The 14,320-nt window shown below is 39.3% G+C and overlaps 5 protein-coding genes across 6 annotated transcripts; 3 read left to right on the top strand and 2 right to left on the bottom strand.

Moving 5' to 3' along the window:
* The first annotated feature begins 70 nt into the window (after positions 1 to 70).
* LOC17888305 (probable plastid-lipid-associated protein 3, chloroplastic) lies at positions 71 to 1,863 on the top strand. The gene is made up of 3 exons (XM_006294343.2): positions 71 to 812; positions 1,017 to 1,212; positions 1,408 to 1,863. Exons 1-3 carry the CDS (start codon positions 175 to 177, stop codon positions 1,717 to 1,719), a joined length of 1,146 nt encoding a protein of 381 aa, XP_006294405.1. The 5' UTR covers positions 71 to 174; the 3' UTR covers positions 1,720 to 1,863.
* Positions 1,864 to 1,974: 111 nt separating this feature from the next.
* Positions 1,975 to 3,654, bottom strand: LOC17889375. The gene is made up of 2 exons (XM_006294979.2): positions 3,350 to 3,654; positions 1,975 to 2,655 (listed from the first exon to the last, which is right to left on the bottom strand). The coding sequence occupies exons 1-2, from the start codon at positions 3,478 to 3,480 to the stop codon at positions 2,199 to 2,201; spliced, it is 588 nt and encodes a 195-aa protein (XP_006295041.1). The 5' UTR covers positions 3,481 to 3,654; the 3' UTR covers positions 1,975 to 2,198.
* A 638-nt stretch (positions 3,655 to 4,292) lies between these two features.
* On the top strand, positions 4,293 to 5,305 carry LOC17887629. 2 transcript variants are annotated; one of them, XM_023784403.1, is made up of 3 exons: positions 4,293 to 4,690; positions 4,783 to 4,827; positions 4,934 to 5,305. In XM_023784403.1, exons 1-3 carry the CDS (start codon positions 4,381 to 4,383, stop codon positions 5,086 to 5,088), a joined length of 510 nt encoding a protein of 169 aa, XP_023640171.1. In that variant the 5' UTR covers positions 4,293 to 4,380; the 3' UTR covers positions 5,089 to 5,305. The 2 variants fall into 2 exon arrangements, with proteins under 2 accessions (XP_023640171.1, XP_006295109.1); XM_006295047.2 differs by having other exon boundaries at positions 4,297 to 4,690; positions 4,931 to 5,305.
* A 2,144-nt stretch (positions 5,306 to 7,449) lies between these two features.
* On the top strand, positions 7,450 to 12,597 carry LOC17888267 (pumilio homolog 2). Its single transcript, XM_006295725.2, has 10 exons — positions 7,450 to 8,262; positions 8,355 to 8,984; positions 9,168 to 10,492; positions 10,569 to 10,710; positions 10,787 to 10,894; positions 10,984 to 11,196; positions 11,281 to 11,391; positions 11,462 to 11,656; positions 11,743 to 11,917; positions 12,100 to 12,597. The coding sequence occupies exons 2-10, from the start codon at positions 8,361 to 8,363 to the stop codon at positions 12,144 to 12,146; spliced, it is 2,940 nt and encodes a 979-aa protein (XP_006295787.1). The 5' UTR covers positions 7,450 to 8,262; positions 8,355 to 8,360; the 3' UTR covers positions 12,147 to 12,597.
* A 663-nt stretch (positions 12,598 to 13,260) lies between these two features.
* Positions 13,261 to 13,989, bottom strand: LOC17888245 (NDR1/HIN1-like protein 3). Its single transcript, XM_006296375.1, has one exon. It carries the CDS (start codon positions 13,987 to 13,989, stop codon positions 13,261 to 13,263), a length of 729 nt encoding a protein of 242 aa, XP_006296437.1.
* Positions 13,990 to 14,320: the final 331 nt, after the last annotated feature.

Here is a 14,320-nt window from a genome sequence, read left to right as displayed (position 1 = left end):
ATACATAACGCATGTTTGTTTATATTGTTATTTTCAAGTTTTCTTTAAAAAGAAAAGTTTAAATTTTTCTTTTTTTCCGGGGTCATCTTAATTTCGTGTGATTTCTAAGACTTAAGTAATCTTGTTTTCCGAAATTTTCTCGCAGAGCTCAAAACACACACAGAGAGATCAGCCATGGCTACGCTCTTCACCACCACCGCACGTTCTTCACTTCTCTTTGTTTCATCCGTAAAGCCAAGCAAGAATTTTTCTCCTTCAATCTCCCTAAAACCTAATTCTCTCTCATTCTCTTTTGGTCATCGTCCCAGACCACTCCGGTTTTCTAAAATCCGATCTTCTCTGCCGTCGGAATCCGAATCTGACTCCGACTCCGACTCCGACCTAGAAGTGGCAGAAGTTACAGATGAATGGGGTGAGAAACCCGGAAATGCAAATGAGCCACCCCAATCTCAGCAAGATAATGTGACCGTGAATTTGATTACGGACGAATGGGGCGAGAAATCCGGACCCGAAACTGAGGAATCCGGGTCCCGGTTTGCGGACTCGGATCCTCCAAGGAACGAGGACGAGTGGGAGGAAGATATTGGCGGAGAAACTGAAGCCGACACCGGAAATGGAAGTGCGGTGTCCGATCAGACTTGGGAGCTGAAAAGGTGTTTGGCGGATACGGTATACGGAACTGAATTAGGGTTCCGGGCTGGCTCAGAAGTTCGAGCGGAGTTGTTGGAGCTCGTGAATCAATTGGAAGCTCTGAATCCTACTCCGGCTCCGATAGAGAATCCGGAGCTTCTTGACGGCAACTGGGTTTTGCTGTAAGTCCCTTTACTCCAAATGATCTTGTATTGATGTCGTAGAAACCTTAAATGGTGGCTAGGAATTGCAACACTGTAAGTTGAGAATAGTTTCTGATTCTCCTAATTGAGAATCATTGATGAAGCTAAGTGATGAGTAATGATCCAGGAATTTTCATTATAATGTTGTTCTAATTTTGCGTATCTTCTTGGGTTACGAAACAGGTATACTGCTTTCTCTGAGTTGATTCCTCTACTAGCTGCTGGTTCGACACCTTTGTTGAAAGTGAAAAGCATCAGTCAATCAATAGACTCAAACAATCTCACTATCGACAACGCCACTACACTCTCCAGCCCATTTGCAGACTTCTCATTCAGTGCTTCTGCTTCATTTGAAGTTCGAAGCCCTTCAAGAATTGAGGTAACTAAACTTACAGACACCGTGTTTAGGATACGAATATTGCTTAACCATTAATTGTTTGCACTTTAGGTTTTCGTTAACACTCGATCGAAACTTACCCGCAAAACAAAACTACAGATGTTGAAAGGGTTCCTTTGTAGTTTGAAATTGTTTTGGTACCATCATCTGTTTGTCGTAATGTTTGGTAAATGTTAGGTTTCTTTCAAAGAAGGTACACTAAAACCTCCGGAGATCAAGTCGAGTGTGGATCTCCCTGAGAGTGTGGGCGTCTTTGGGCAGCAGATTAGCCTTTCATTGCTGAAGCAATCTTTGAACCCTTTACAAGATGTGGCAGCAAACATTTCACGGGCACTCTCTGGTCAGCCACCTCTCAAGCTTCCGTTTCCAGGAAACCGAGGCAGCTCGTGGCTCTTGACCACTTATCTCGACAAGGATCTCAGGATTTCAAGAGGAGATGGTGGGCTTTTCGTGCTTGCCAGAGAAGGAAGCTCTCTGCTTGAACTCTGAGATATTTGATAAGGTATATAAAGCAGGCTTTGTTGTAAAAACCATAATCCCTACACTAGAGACCACATCATCATAATAATGCTAAATGCAGATTATTGGACCAGACATATACTTATTTGTTTGTCTCAAAATTAGATAAGTTCAGTTTTGGCTTAAAGTAATAAGAAAGATCCAGGAAAATTGGAGGGCAGATATGAGACGACTAAGTGGATCCAATCGAGAGTGACCATAACATAGATTAGAGAATCCCGAAACTAAATGACTAAATCTGATCTTTTGTTAACGATTACTTGAACCCTGAATACATTTTCTGGTTGTGGTTTTGAAGAAGAACAGGAAGACGGGTTAGTAAAGTAAGTAATATTAGTCACAAGTTTTAGTTCTCCAGGAGATTCTCCGATCATTCGACCGGTTATTAAAAAGCTCACGTAAAGCTAAACAGTTAACAAGTGATGGGCCATTGATGACTTTTGGTGGCTTCATCTCTTCTGCACCATCCACTGCAAAATGTCCTTCCTGATGACACCGTTGAACCCGTCTCTAGCATAAATTGGTTGAATCATACTGGATCCACCAGCACTGTAAGGCCTGTACTGATTGGTAGTTCCAGTTGGTCTCGGCGGCTTGATTATCATCATCGAAGCAATGGGGTATTTGGACCGAAAGTTCCTTAAGGACATGAACAAGTGCCTATCGACCTCACGGTTCTGAGGAGGCTGCGTGTAAACATGCGGCTTGAGACGGGTTGATTCTAATACTCTCTTTGCCTTGTCTATGCTTGGCTCTTTGTGTTTTGGTAGTATAACCTGGGCTGACGGCTTCATACGATCAAGGCCTCGGAGAATCCAGTTTCCTAGATTCCGACCAATTTCCATGTCCCTCTGTTGTATGTTTTTGTGGACCCTAAGAGCCATATCAAAGATTTGATGCGTCCTCCTGCATAAAAGGAAGGTGAGAGATAGAGAGTTAACAAACCAATTCTATCAGTCAAGACTCGAGAATGAAAATCAGTATCATTATCTACTGACTGTATGGCCTTAGCAACAAAAAATCCTTTCCTACTCTAAAAAGCACACCTACTTACAACTTGCATACGTCGGACTAAAATCCAGCAAACACCAAAGGTTCTATCTAATTATCTCTATGAATAAATCCATCAAAATCTGGTGTCACTCATATTCGTAAGCTATGTGTCGAATTACAAGATCATACAACCTCCATTGAGTGGTTTACCTACCAACATAAGCTAGTTCAACAATACCATATCATCTAAATAGAGACTATGCTCCCTCTTGATTATACTTTCTAAATTCGACCTCACGATTGCAACGCTTTAATCATATTTCAGGATTTCATAGTGAGACAAGACTACAACAAATCGAAATCGAAACACATTCAAAGGAAGAGGTTTAATTAGATGTTTCATACCTAGAGATACGACCTCTACTATAAACAAATCAGAACGAAACATCAGTATAAATCAGCATTGTTCAGCTAATGAATATAATCTAAAGTAATCCCACCCCGGTAGCACAAACATACTATCAAAACTACATACATCAGAGAGAACCAACTCGCGAAAATCCCCAAATTAAAAGAAAGAAAAAAGGAGAAGTCGAAGAAACTTCACCGATGCATAAAATCTCGAATCCTGGGATGCTTAGGGCTAATAATGCGACGCTGGGTCTTCAATGCAAGCCGGTACGTCCGCCTAAGCCCCAAAAAGTAGGCTGTTCCCAGAGCTAACTCCCACAACACCATTACTCTCTACAGCTTTCTTCTTCTTCTTCTTCCACTTCGTCACCTTCTTCGTCCTCAACGTATTCGAATATAATCTACAATGTTCATCCGAGAGCCGCCAGAAATTTTAATCTCATTCCCGTCGGAATCACACAGATCGCCGTTTCTAGTTTATATTAGCTTGTTTGCTTGATATGCGATTTAATCGTCTCCGTCCATTTTACTTGTTCGTCAAGATTTTTAATTATGAAGTTTTAATGGGCTGGGCTTTTTATATCCCTTAAAATGCCCATATAGAGACTATCCAGGTCCACAACAAATTTTAATAGTGGCAGTCGAGGAGACGAACTAATTATATAGAAGTATTGATTTTTTGTTTGTTCCACCTGAATTTTGGTATGCCATGTTGTTAGAAAAAGAAATATTAAAAAAATAAAAATTTCCACAAGAATCACAACAGTAAATGTGTTTTATTTTATTTATTTTTTTGATAATAGTAATACTATAAACTTGGTCTACAACAAATATATAATTCACTCTAAAAATAGAACAAAATATTCAGCAAACAGATTAATCCGAATCAAATCCGTTGGTGTTACAGTTATTCAATTATTCTACACTCAACTAGCACAAACTTTTTAATTATTATTTTTCTCTTACCTGTCATAATATTTTTTATTTCTATATTGTAAAACTAGTAAATTCCAAATGAGTAGCGGAGACGACAACTCTAGTTATTAAAAAGAGATAATAATCTCACAATAATTATTTCCTGTTTTAATACGAGATATATACTCATTTGCATATTTACTTTTTGTTTAGATAATCCCACCAATATATTCATTTGATACGAACCTTAACCTTCACTGACCCTTTCTCTCTCTCTCTCTCTACTCTCTTCTTTTTCTCTCTCTGTCGGCGATGCAGAGGCTATCGCTAGAGTCATCAGCTTCGAAGCTCCATCATAGCTATGGAGGACGAAAGGACGACGCCTATGACATCGATGATTTGAAACCAGTCTCTTCAGCCACTCCTTGTTCGTCGACTTCCGCCGCAGATTACGACGATCACGAGCTCAAAAAGGACTTAAAGCCGCGACGGTTATCATCGCTGCAGTCTCCTTTCGCGACGACGAATCAGAACCGAGAGAAGCTCGTTCACTTCATCCCGATTCTCACTCTCGTCTGCTTTATCATCCTCTTCCTCACTTCTCACACTCCATCTCAATCAGGTTTCGTTTCTCACAACGATTCAATCTTCAATGCTCGTGTGTTTTTTTTCAAAAAAATTCTGATCGGTGGTTCGATTTCGGATTGTTCTCAGATTTGGCTCAGTTTAATGGATTCATGCGTCCTTCGAAACATCTAGGTACATTTGCAGATTCGATTTCAGTTGATTCGATTTTCATATCTGGTACTACATTGAACCCGATGGATTTTACTGATTGGATTGTTTTTGAATCTCACATTAGAAGAATCAGACGAAAATCGCGAGGAAATCTCAGGATATATCAGAGCAGATACGCTAGCCATCCGTACTAGTGTAAGGAACCTTAAAGAGACGGAAAGCTTCCCGTCGAAATCACTTCCGCGTCGCCGGACATCTCACCGGAAAACCGCAGACTTCTAGCTGATGTTAATTTTTTAGAATTTGTTTTCCTCCGTCACATATTGCATGTGGATTTGGTCATTGCGATTTCAAAATAAAATTTCTGTTATAACTAAAATGGGATAGAAGGAAAAGATCAAAAAATCGAATAAAAAGCCTCGCCGACGATGAGAAAGAATAATATAACCGTCATGCTAGATTGCGCTCTTGTTAAAGTTTCAGGCGTAGGTTTACACAAGTAGTAGAGTGGAGTAAAGAGTAGCTTAGAGTGCGCCTAAACAAAAAAAGGATAGTAGTAGAGTAGTTATGCAATCCAGCTGGAATTTTTGGACCGTTACAGAGCCTCGTGCTTGGGGATTTATTATATTCCCAGCTGGAAAGAGTCTTCGTCTTCGTCGTCTTTGCTCTAGGCAATTACGCATTTACTTATTACAACTAGGATTCAGTGTAAACCAATAAATTATAATTAAATAAAAACACTATTGAGTAATATACTTAATAAGCAATCTCTTCCTCAGTTATATTTTTTCTACTATATTCTTCTTACATTATGTCACACTATCTGGTATATATAATTAATCAGCCACATATAATGCTTAGCATTTCAGATTTTTACCTAATTACAGATGTTTTGTAAACCATACATTACACTGTGAAACTTGCATGGTAAAACAGTGTGGGCGATATGATTGAAAACTACTAGTAGGACTAAATAAAAGTACCAATCCATCCTCTCGGTTCAATAAATATCTAAATCAATGAAACATTATTGCTGAACACTAGAATCCAAATAAGCTGAGAAATAGTCAAAATGTTAAACGTAATGGCAAGTGTTTATGTGTCTGGTTAGACATATCAACGTGTGTTTTTAATTTGATTACGAACAATAAAAAAAAAAAGAAAAAGAAAAAAAAAAGGCATTTGGTGAGAGAAGTGATGCCACGCGGGTCTGTCATTATGACGACTGTCACTTTAGCCCACCATCATCGCCGTGACGCTATTTCTCCCTCATTTTATGTAATACGTGTCAAATAATCATTGGCTATTCCCATTGATTACCTTCCTCACTTTTATAAATCTTGTTGATTACTTGTTGTTGTTTCAATGGGGAGGAGTTATGACTTATGTGACTTGAAGCTTAAAAGTTTGCAAATGTAGTAGTGTCATTACTTTTTGTCATAGGATTCTCTTTCTTAGTTATTATTAAAAGCATGTTTATGTGATTATCTTTTCTAGGATTAGTCTTTAAATACGATTCAAATGACGTTGAATTGGTGACGTATATACACTTGGCTTATTTGACTTCTAGGAGATTCGTCGTAGTATTATAGTTATCATGATGATAGACGTATTCGACATTTGGTAGGGAAAGTAAATTTTAACATTTTCAATACTAGGGTGGATATCGCGTTTTGAGAATTAGGTAAGATCCAAACCGGATATAAACTGCGGGAAAATTGTGAAGGAGAGAGCTTTGTTTTCTCAGCAAATTGGGTAGTTGCTTACGGTTTTTCTATACATAGAACCAAACATCCCTCTTTAGGCTGATGAGTGAGAGAAAAAGGCAGAGAAGGGTGTAAAGATGGGTTGAGGATTTCCGGGTTTCCTTCACACCAAAGAGAATGGCTGTTTCATTGCCAAATGTGTACAAGTGAGAATATGTTCATGCTTTTAGGACAATCCCAGTTTTTAGAGTTTTTCTTTTCTCCATCTATGTAAATTTGTTTCATCAAACTCTTGTATTTTTATTTCACGAGGAACTCTTTTGTTTCTGGAATTTGAATCTCGTTGTTAATATCGATCATGTTGTTTGGCATATATGAAACACATCATTGATGTCAGTCACAGAAGTAACCTTTCAATCTTCAATCTTCAGATGTTCCAGCCTTAGTAGCTCTTATTGCCTTATTCCCACCTCTCTTCTTTTCAGCCTTGTCTTTCTCAAACTTATCTCTATCCCTCTTCCCATTGTATACAACCAGATTGAATTTATTTACAGGATCTCAATACCATTTTTGGAAACTCGCGAACCGGATTTCAAGTTTGGTTCTTACAAATAGATTTGGATAAGATTGGTTTTGTGGATCGGATAAAACTTATAAACTCACTTGTATAAGCAAAGCAACACCATCCTCACCCAGTGGCGGACCCAGCCCAAAAATTAAGTGGGTGTAAAGTGACACTTTCAGGATTCGAACTCACCATCTCTCATAAATTATACACGTAAACATAGCCATTTTGCTACATTGATAATTATGATCAAAGTAAATTTTTAAATAATTTGTAAGTTACTGGTGGCAGCTGCTGCCACCACCAACCACAATGTAGGTCCGCACCTCACCAACAGTAGACACAAGAAAAGCAAATTGTATTATCAAAGCAACACCATCTCACCAGCAGTAGACACAATTGCTTCAGAAGAAGAAGAATAATCAGAAGAAACGATATGAAATATCCTCTGGAGTTGCAGAGAATCTCTAAAGTTGAGTTTTTTCCTGGCAACTCTAGAAGACAAGATCTTTTTGCTTGAAACAGACCAAGACTCCAAGAGAGTGGATATAAATGGTTGGTTTTTAGCAGGAATCTAGAATGTTCGTCCACTCCAAGGCTCAATCTCTGCAAATTTAGTTCAAGAAAAGATGAAGCAGAGCAAAAATTCAAACCCATACAGACTTGACAGCTCTCTGCTAAGCGAATAGAACGAGCTCAAGCGGCGAGAAGACTCTTATGAAGAGAGAGGGTCTCAAGGAGAAAAAGAGGGGAAGACTAAATGAATGAAACCATCAAACTATCTTTTCTTACACTGCCTTAAGTGTTGTCGTTTAACAAGAATGTGTGTGTGTATTCAAAGGGACTCCGATATGTTAGGTTTCCTTATGTAAATCAATACAGCAAATATTAATCTCAATGCTCCTTCCATTTCTATCTCACTCACTTTCTTTCTCTCTCGATCTTCTTCAATTCTTCTATCGATAGGCTCAGTATCTGTTTTTTCCTGACATCACTATCAAACCCATTTTTCTATCGTTCAATCTCAAGTCTTTGTTAGGTTTTTTTTTTCTAACTTAAGCAGTAACAAGAGATATCAAAACATCGATACAATCTGAGGAATGGATTTGAGTATCGCTTAATGAAGTTTTGATCTTTGGTTTTAGTTAGAAACGGAGAGTTTTTGGGGATTGTATATATTGAGAGGTATAAAGGTTTGATCTTTATGATTTTTCTTCAAGAGTTTAGCTTATACGAGTATAATCTGTTACTTTGGTTTTGGGGTTTTTGTTGCTTAGGTGATAATGATACCAGAACTGGGGAGAAGACCGATGCATAGAGGTAACGAAGATCCTTCTTTTGGGGATGATTATGAGAAAGAGATTGGAGTATTGCTCGGTGAGCAGCAGCGACGCCAAGAAGAAGCTGATGAGCTTGAGAAAGAGCTTAACTTGTATAGAAGTGGCTCTGCACCACCGACTGTGGATGGTTCTGTTAGCGCTGCTGGAGGGCTTTTTAACGGCGGAGGTAGGGCTCCTTTTTCGGAGTTTGGTGGAGTTAATAAGGGTAATGGGTTTGGTTCTGATGATGAGGAGTTAAGGAAAGATCCGGCTTACTTGTCTTATTACTATGCTAATATGAAGTTGAACCCGAGGTTGCCACCGCCTTTGATGTCAAGGGAGGATTTGAGGGTTGCTCAGAGGCTTAAAGGGAGTAGCAACGTGTTAGGTGGTGTTGGGGATAGGAGAAATGTGAATGAGAGTAGATCTTTGTTCTCTAAGCCACCTGGTTTTGATCAGATGAAGCAGCATGAGTTTGAGGCTGAGAAAAATAGTGCTTCTTCTTCTGAGTGGGATGCTAATGGATTGATCGGTTTGCCAGGTTTGGGGATTGGAGGCAAGCAGAAGAGTTTTGCTGACATGTTTCAGGTTGGTGATACCTTTTCTTATTACAACATCGCTTCTTGGTAGCTTCTATTGGATGTCTATTGTTCGTTATGCTTTGATACTTTGTCAATGTTTTCTCTCTTAGATAATTCTCTCTGTATGTGTATATTTCTCTATTCAGCTAAGCAGCATATATTCCTGCTTATGTGGATTGCTTTCTTGCAGGATGATATGGGGCATGGAGATCCTGTCGTACAGCAGCCCTCACGTCCTGCAAGTCGTAATGCTTTTGATGAAAATGTTGACTCTAAGAATAATCTGTCTCCATCTGCATCACAAGGCATTGGCGCACCATCACCATACAGCTATGCAGCTGTTCTGGGCTCCTCTTTGTCTAGAAATGGAACTCCAGATCCACAGACCATTGCTAGGGTGCCTAGTCCCTGTCTTACTCCCATTGGGAGTGGGAGAGTGAGTTCAAATGATAAGAGGAACACAAGTAACCAAAGCCCGTTCAACGGAGTTACATCTGGTCTCAACGAGTCTTCTGATCTCGTCAATGCTTTATCTGGCATGAACCTCTCAGGTTGTGGCGGGTTAGATGAACAGGGTCAGGCTGAGCAAGATGTCGAAAAGGTCAGGAGCTATATGTTTGGACTTCAAGGTGGGCATAATGAAGTCAATCAACACGTTTGCCGAAACAAATCTGATCAAGCCCATAAGGGAACAGGTTCTTGGAAGAATCCACAGTTGAGAGGGTCACAGGGATCTGCCTATAGTGAGGGAGGTGGACTGGGTACTCATTACCAGCATCTTGATAGCCCAAACTACTGTCTGAACAACTATGCACTAAATCCAGCTGTAGCTTCTATGATGGCTAGCCAACTCGGGAATACTAATTTTTCTCCAATGTATGAAAATGTTTCTGCAGCATCTGCTTTGGGATTTTCTGGAATCGATTCCAGACTTCATGGGGGAGGTCAAAATCTCTCTGAACCACGTAATCTTGGCAGGTTCAGTAATCGAATGATGGGAGGAGGCGCTGGTCTACAGTCTCATATGGCAGACCCTATGTATAATCAGTATGGGAGGTTCTCTGAGAATGTTGATTCCCTTGATCTTCTTAATGATCCTGCAATGGACAGGAACTTTATGAATAATTCATACATGAATATGCTTGAACTCCAGAGGGCTTATCTCAGAGCTCAGAAATCACATTATGGTGTTCCTTACAAATCTGGGAGCCCTAACAGCTATAGCGGTTATGGGAGTCCAACATTTGAGTCTAATATGTCATATCCTGGCAGCCCCTTGGCTCATCATCTTCTGCCAAATTCTCTTGTGTCACCTTGTAGCCCTATGAGACAAGGTGAAGTTAATATGCGATATCCATCTGCAACAAGAAACTATCCGGGAGGCGTAATGGGTGCTTGGCACATGGATGCTAGTTTGGATGAAGGCTTTGGATCGTCAATGCTGGAAGAGTTCAAAAGTAACAAAGCAAGAGGATTAGAACTTTCTGAAATAGCTGGCCATGTTGTAGAGTTCAGGTATTTCCTTGAAAGTCTTTTACCTTTTTTGTGTGTGTACAATTTGTCCCGACCTAACACTTACTGATATGATCAGTTCGGATCAATACGGGAGCCGGTTTATTCAGCAGAAACTCGAGACAGCAACAACTGATGAGAAAAACATGGTTTATGAGGAGATCATGCCACAAGCTCTCGCCCTGATGACAGATGTTTTTGGAAACTATGTGATTCAGAAGGTAGATTTATTTATTTTGTTTATTTTGGAGGTAAGATATTGTAACATAAGTTAGTACTGACTTTGTCTTCCTACAGTTCTTTGAGCATGGACTCCCGCCACAGAGGAGAGAATTGGCAGATAAACTCTTTGACAATGTTTTGCCTCTTAGCTTACAGATGTATGGTTGTCGTGTTATCCAGAAGGTAAAGTCTAGTTCTCACCTGTTTACTGTTCTCTATAAGTCTATATTTGCTTATGAGTTTCATAAGTTTTTCTGTTTTTACCTTTTAAGGCAATTGAGGTGGTTGATCTAGACCAGAAAATTAAAATGGTGAAAGAACTAGATGGACATGTAATGCGATGCGTACGGGATCAGAATGGGAACCATGTTGTTCAAAAGTGTATCGAATGTGTCCCTGAAGAAAACATAGAATTCATTATTTCCACTTTCTTTGGCAATGTTGTGACCCTCTCCACTCACCCATATGGGTGCCGTGTTATTCAGGTTCTTGCTCTTAGTAATAGAGAGAGATTACACATTTGTTGATCGTATGCTTCCAAGTAAAAGTCTTCTTGTCTTATGTTGCAGAGGGTATTGGAACACTGTCATGACCCTGATACAGAGAGTAAGGTTATGGAAGAAATCATGTCCACTGTTAGTATGCTGGCTCAAGATCAGTATGGAAACTATGTTATTCAGGTTTGTAAAAATATGAATTACTTGGTATTTTATACAGTTTGCTCAAAACTAATACTGGTTTTGTTTACAGCATGTATTGGAGCACGGAAAGCCTGATGAGCGCACTGTAATAATCAAGGAATTAGCGGGAAAGATTGTTCAGATGAGCCAGCAGAAGTTTGCTTCGAATGTCGTTGAGAAATGTTTGACTTTTGGAGGTCCAGAGCAACGGGAATTGCTGGTGAATGAGATGCTTGGCACAACTGATGAAAACGAGCCTCTTCAGGTTTGTCAAACACATACTTTCAGATGATTGTTGGGGTACAGAAAAGAAACTATTAGCTCATAATCTTCTTCATCTTTTGTATATAGGCAATGATGAAGGATCAGTTTGCCAACTATGTAGTGCAAAAAGTTTTAGAGACATGTGATGACCAACAACGTGAGCTGATACTTACTCGAATTAAAGTGCATCTCAATGCTCTAAAGAAATACACTTATGGAAAGCACATTGTTGCTCGTGTTGAAAAACTCGTTGCTACTGGAGGTATGTATAATATGTTCTTTGGGTTAAAAGTTTCGACCTTTATCTGCTACAAACCTACCAAATTGTCTTTACTGCATTGATTTCTATGTTCTTACTTGGTTGTTGAAGAGAAAGAGAGACAAAACAAGCATTTCTGTGGCTATTCCTCTTCTCTAAGTGCTTTTTTCTTTTCTTATATGCAGAGAGGAGAATGGCTTTGCAGTCCCTAACCCAGCCTCAGATGGTGTGAGGCCGCAAGTAATGTACAGCTTAACTAGGGTGGATGGCTCTGCCATTGCGTTTTGAGAATTAGGTAAGTTCTAAACCAGAAATAATCTGCGGGAAAATTGTGAAGGAGAGCTTTGTTTTCTCTGCAAACATCTGTAAAATTGTGTAGCTGCTTACGGTTTTCTATACATAGAACCAAAGATCCCACTTTAGGCTGATGAGTGAGAGAGAGAAAATGCAGAGAATGGTGTAAAGATGGGTTGAGTGAGGATTTTAGGGTTTCCTTCACACAAAAGAATGGCCGTTTCATTGCCAAATGTGTAGAAGTGAGAATATGTTCATGCTTTTAGGACAATCCCAGTTTTTAGAGTTTTCTCCATCTGTGTAATTTGTTTCATCAAACTCTTGTTTCCTATTTCACGATAAACTCGTTTGTTTCTGTAATTTTGCAAACTTGTTGTTTATATTGACCATGTTGCTTGGTACACAAGATACATATCATACATGCGACAATCACAGAGCACAACCTTATAAACAAAATCAATCTTGGTCTCTCTAGTAGAAATGGAACAAAATCATTATAGATCAATCTCAATGTCATCATCCTCTTGAATCTTCTGACCAAAACCTCTTGGTCAGCTCTGGCTCTCATAGGCTTCTTCTTCCAACTTGTCATAGGATCTCAAAACCGGTTTAGAAACTTGCACGAAAGGTTACGACAGAAATACACGAATGAAAAGTTACGAAATAAACAAATGAAAAGATACACGAAAAGACCCTAACATTTATAAATAACATAACACAATTTGGTGACATTTTTTTCAGTTTTATATTATCATTGTATAGATAGATTCTCGTATATGCCCTGATATGATACGAACCGTCATGACTGACAACTTTTTCTTTTTACGTTTTAGTGAATAACATGCTCACAATTTTTCGTTTCAATTAATTAAACAAACTCTTTAACTCTTTGAAGTATTATGATCAAATTATCAATAACCCAAATATTCTTTGAAATATCTTAGCACAGTTGAAGTATAAGAGATGGTTCTTTCTACCATAGACTCTAGAGAAAACCAAAAATCATCAATGAAAACTAAAAAGAAAAAAACAAATCAATAAAAGAAAAAAGATTAGAGGTCAACGTGGCACTTGGTGGGATGAAACTGGAACCCTCCGGCTGAGCTAGCGGTACTCAGCGGAACCTTGAGATGACACTTAATTTTAGGCTTAAAGGCCCATGAGTTCAAAAACGCAAACTTAAACCTCATCTTTAACCTCAGCTTCACGTCGATCCTGTAAATCACAGACTTCCGATCCTCCCTTAGATCCCTCCGGCCACCGGCGTCTAACAAAACCAGGTTCTGTCCCTTCAACTCCGTTCCAACCAAAGCCGTATTCTTATGCCCCTGATAAAACGACGTCATATTCACGGCGCCAAAACGCTCATCGCCATAGTAACCCCTCACCTCTAACTGATCATAGCGGATCCCGAGACGCTGGTTAGGGTTACGTATCGCAAAATTCAACGAGAGGTTGTAGTGGAGGTTCTGGCTTTGCGGGTCGAGCTCAAAAGACGTTAAGTTAGCATCCGTGACTTGGAACTTCATGACTGTGGGTCGGAGTAGCAACCAGAGGAATAAAGCTATGACTCCAAGGGTAACAGCTGCATAGAAGAAAATTGTACAGATGATGTTTACGAGACAAGAACCGCAACAAAAGAGACAGCTCGAGAAGCATGCACAGATGCTGCAACATACGTCGGCGCCGCTTGTTCGGTCTTCGCTGTAGTAGGTTCTAACCGGAGAACGGATTGGTGGACCGTAGTTGGCGCCGTTTAAGTGGTAGTTTCCGGTCGCCATGTGTTTGATAGGGTTTAATAATGAGTACTATGAATATGAGAGATATTTATAAGATTGTTTTGCAAGGCAACGAGAATACGTAGCTACTATTGTATATACGTGTGGATCATATATATATATATATATATATGTGCAAATAATATTTCCTTATCCAGTAAATATTTTTTTTATTTTTTCTGGTGAATCCTTATTTTCGTAGGAAAACTAACTAACGCGTGAAAGAGGATGTTCATGTGTGGTTTTTATCTTATCATGCAAAAAAAAAATAAACGAAACTAAATAAACTAATTAAGCTTATATAATAAACAGGATTACACTGTATATTTGTTTG

This window comes from Capsella rubella, unplaced genomic scaffold (genome assembly GCF_000375325.1).
Source record: "Capsella rubella cultivar Monte Gargano unplaced genomic scaffold, Caprub1_0 scaffold_4, whole genome shotgun sequence".
Classification (NCBI taxonomy): domain Eukaryota; kingdom Viridiplantae; phylum Streptophyta; class Magnoliopsida; order Brassicales; family Brassicaceae; genus Capsella; species Capsella rubella.
The sequence above is the reverse complement of the archived record's forward strand: the minus strand, read 5'-3'. Positions and strand labels throughout refer to the sequence as shown.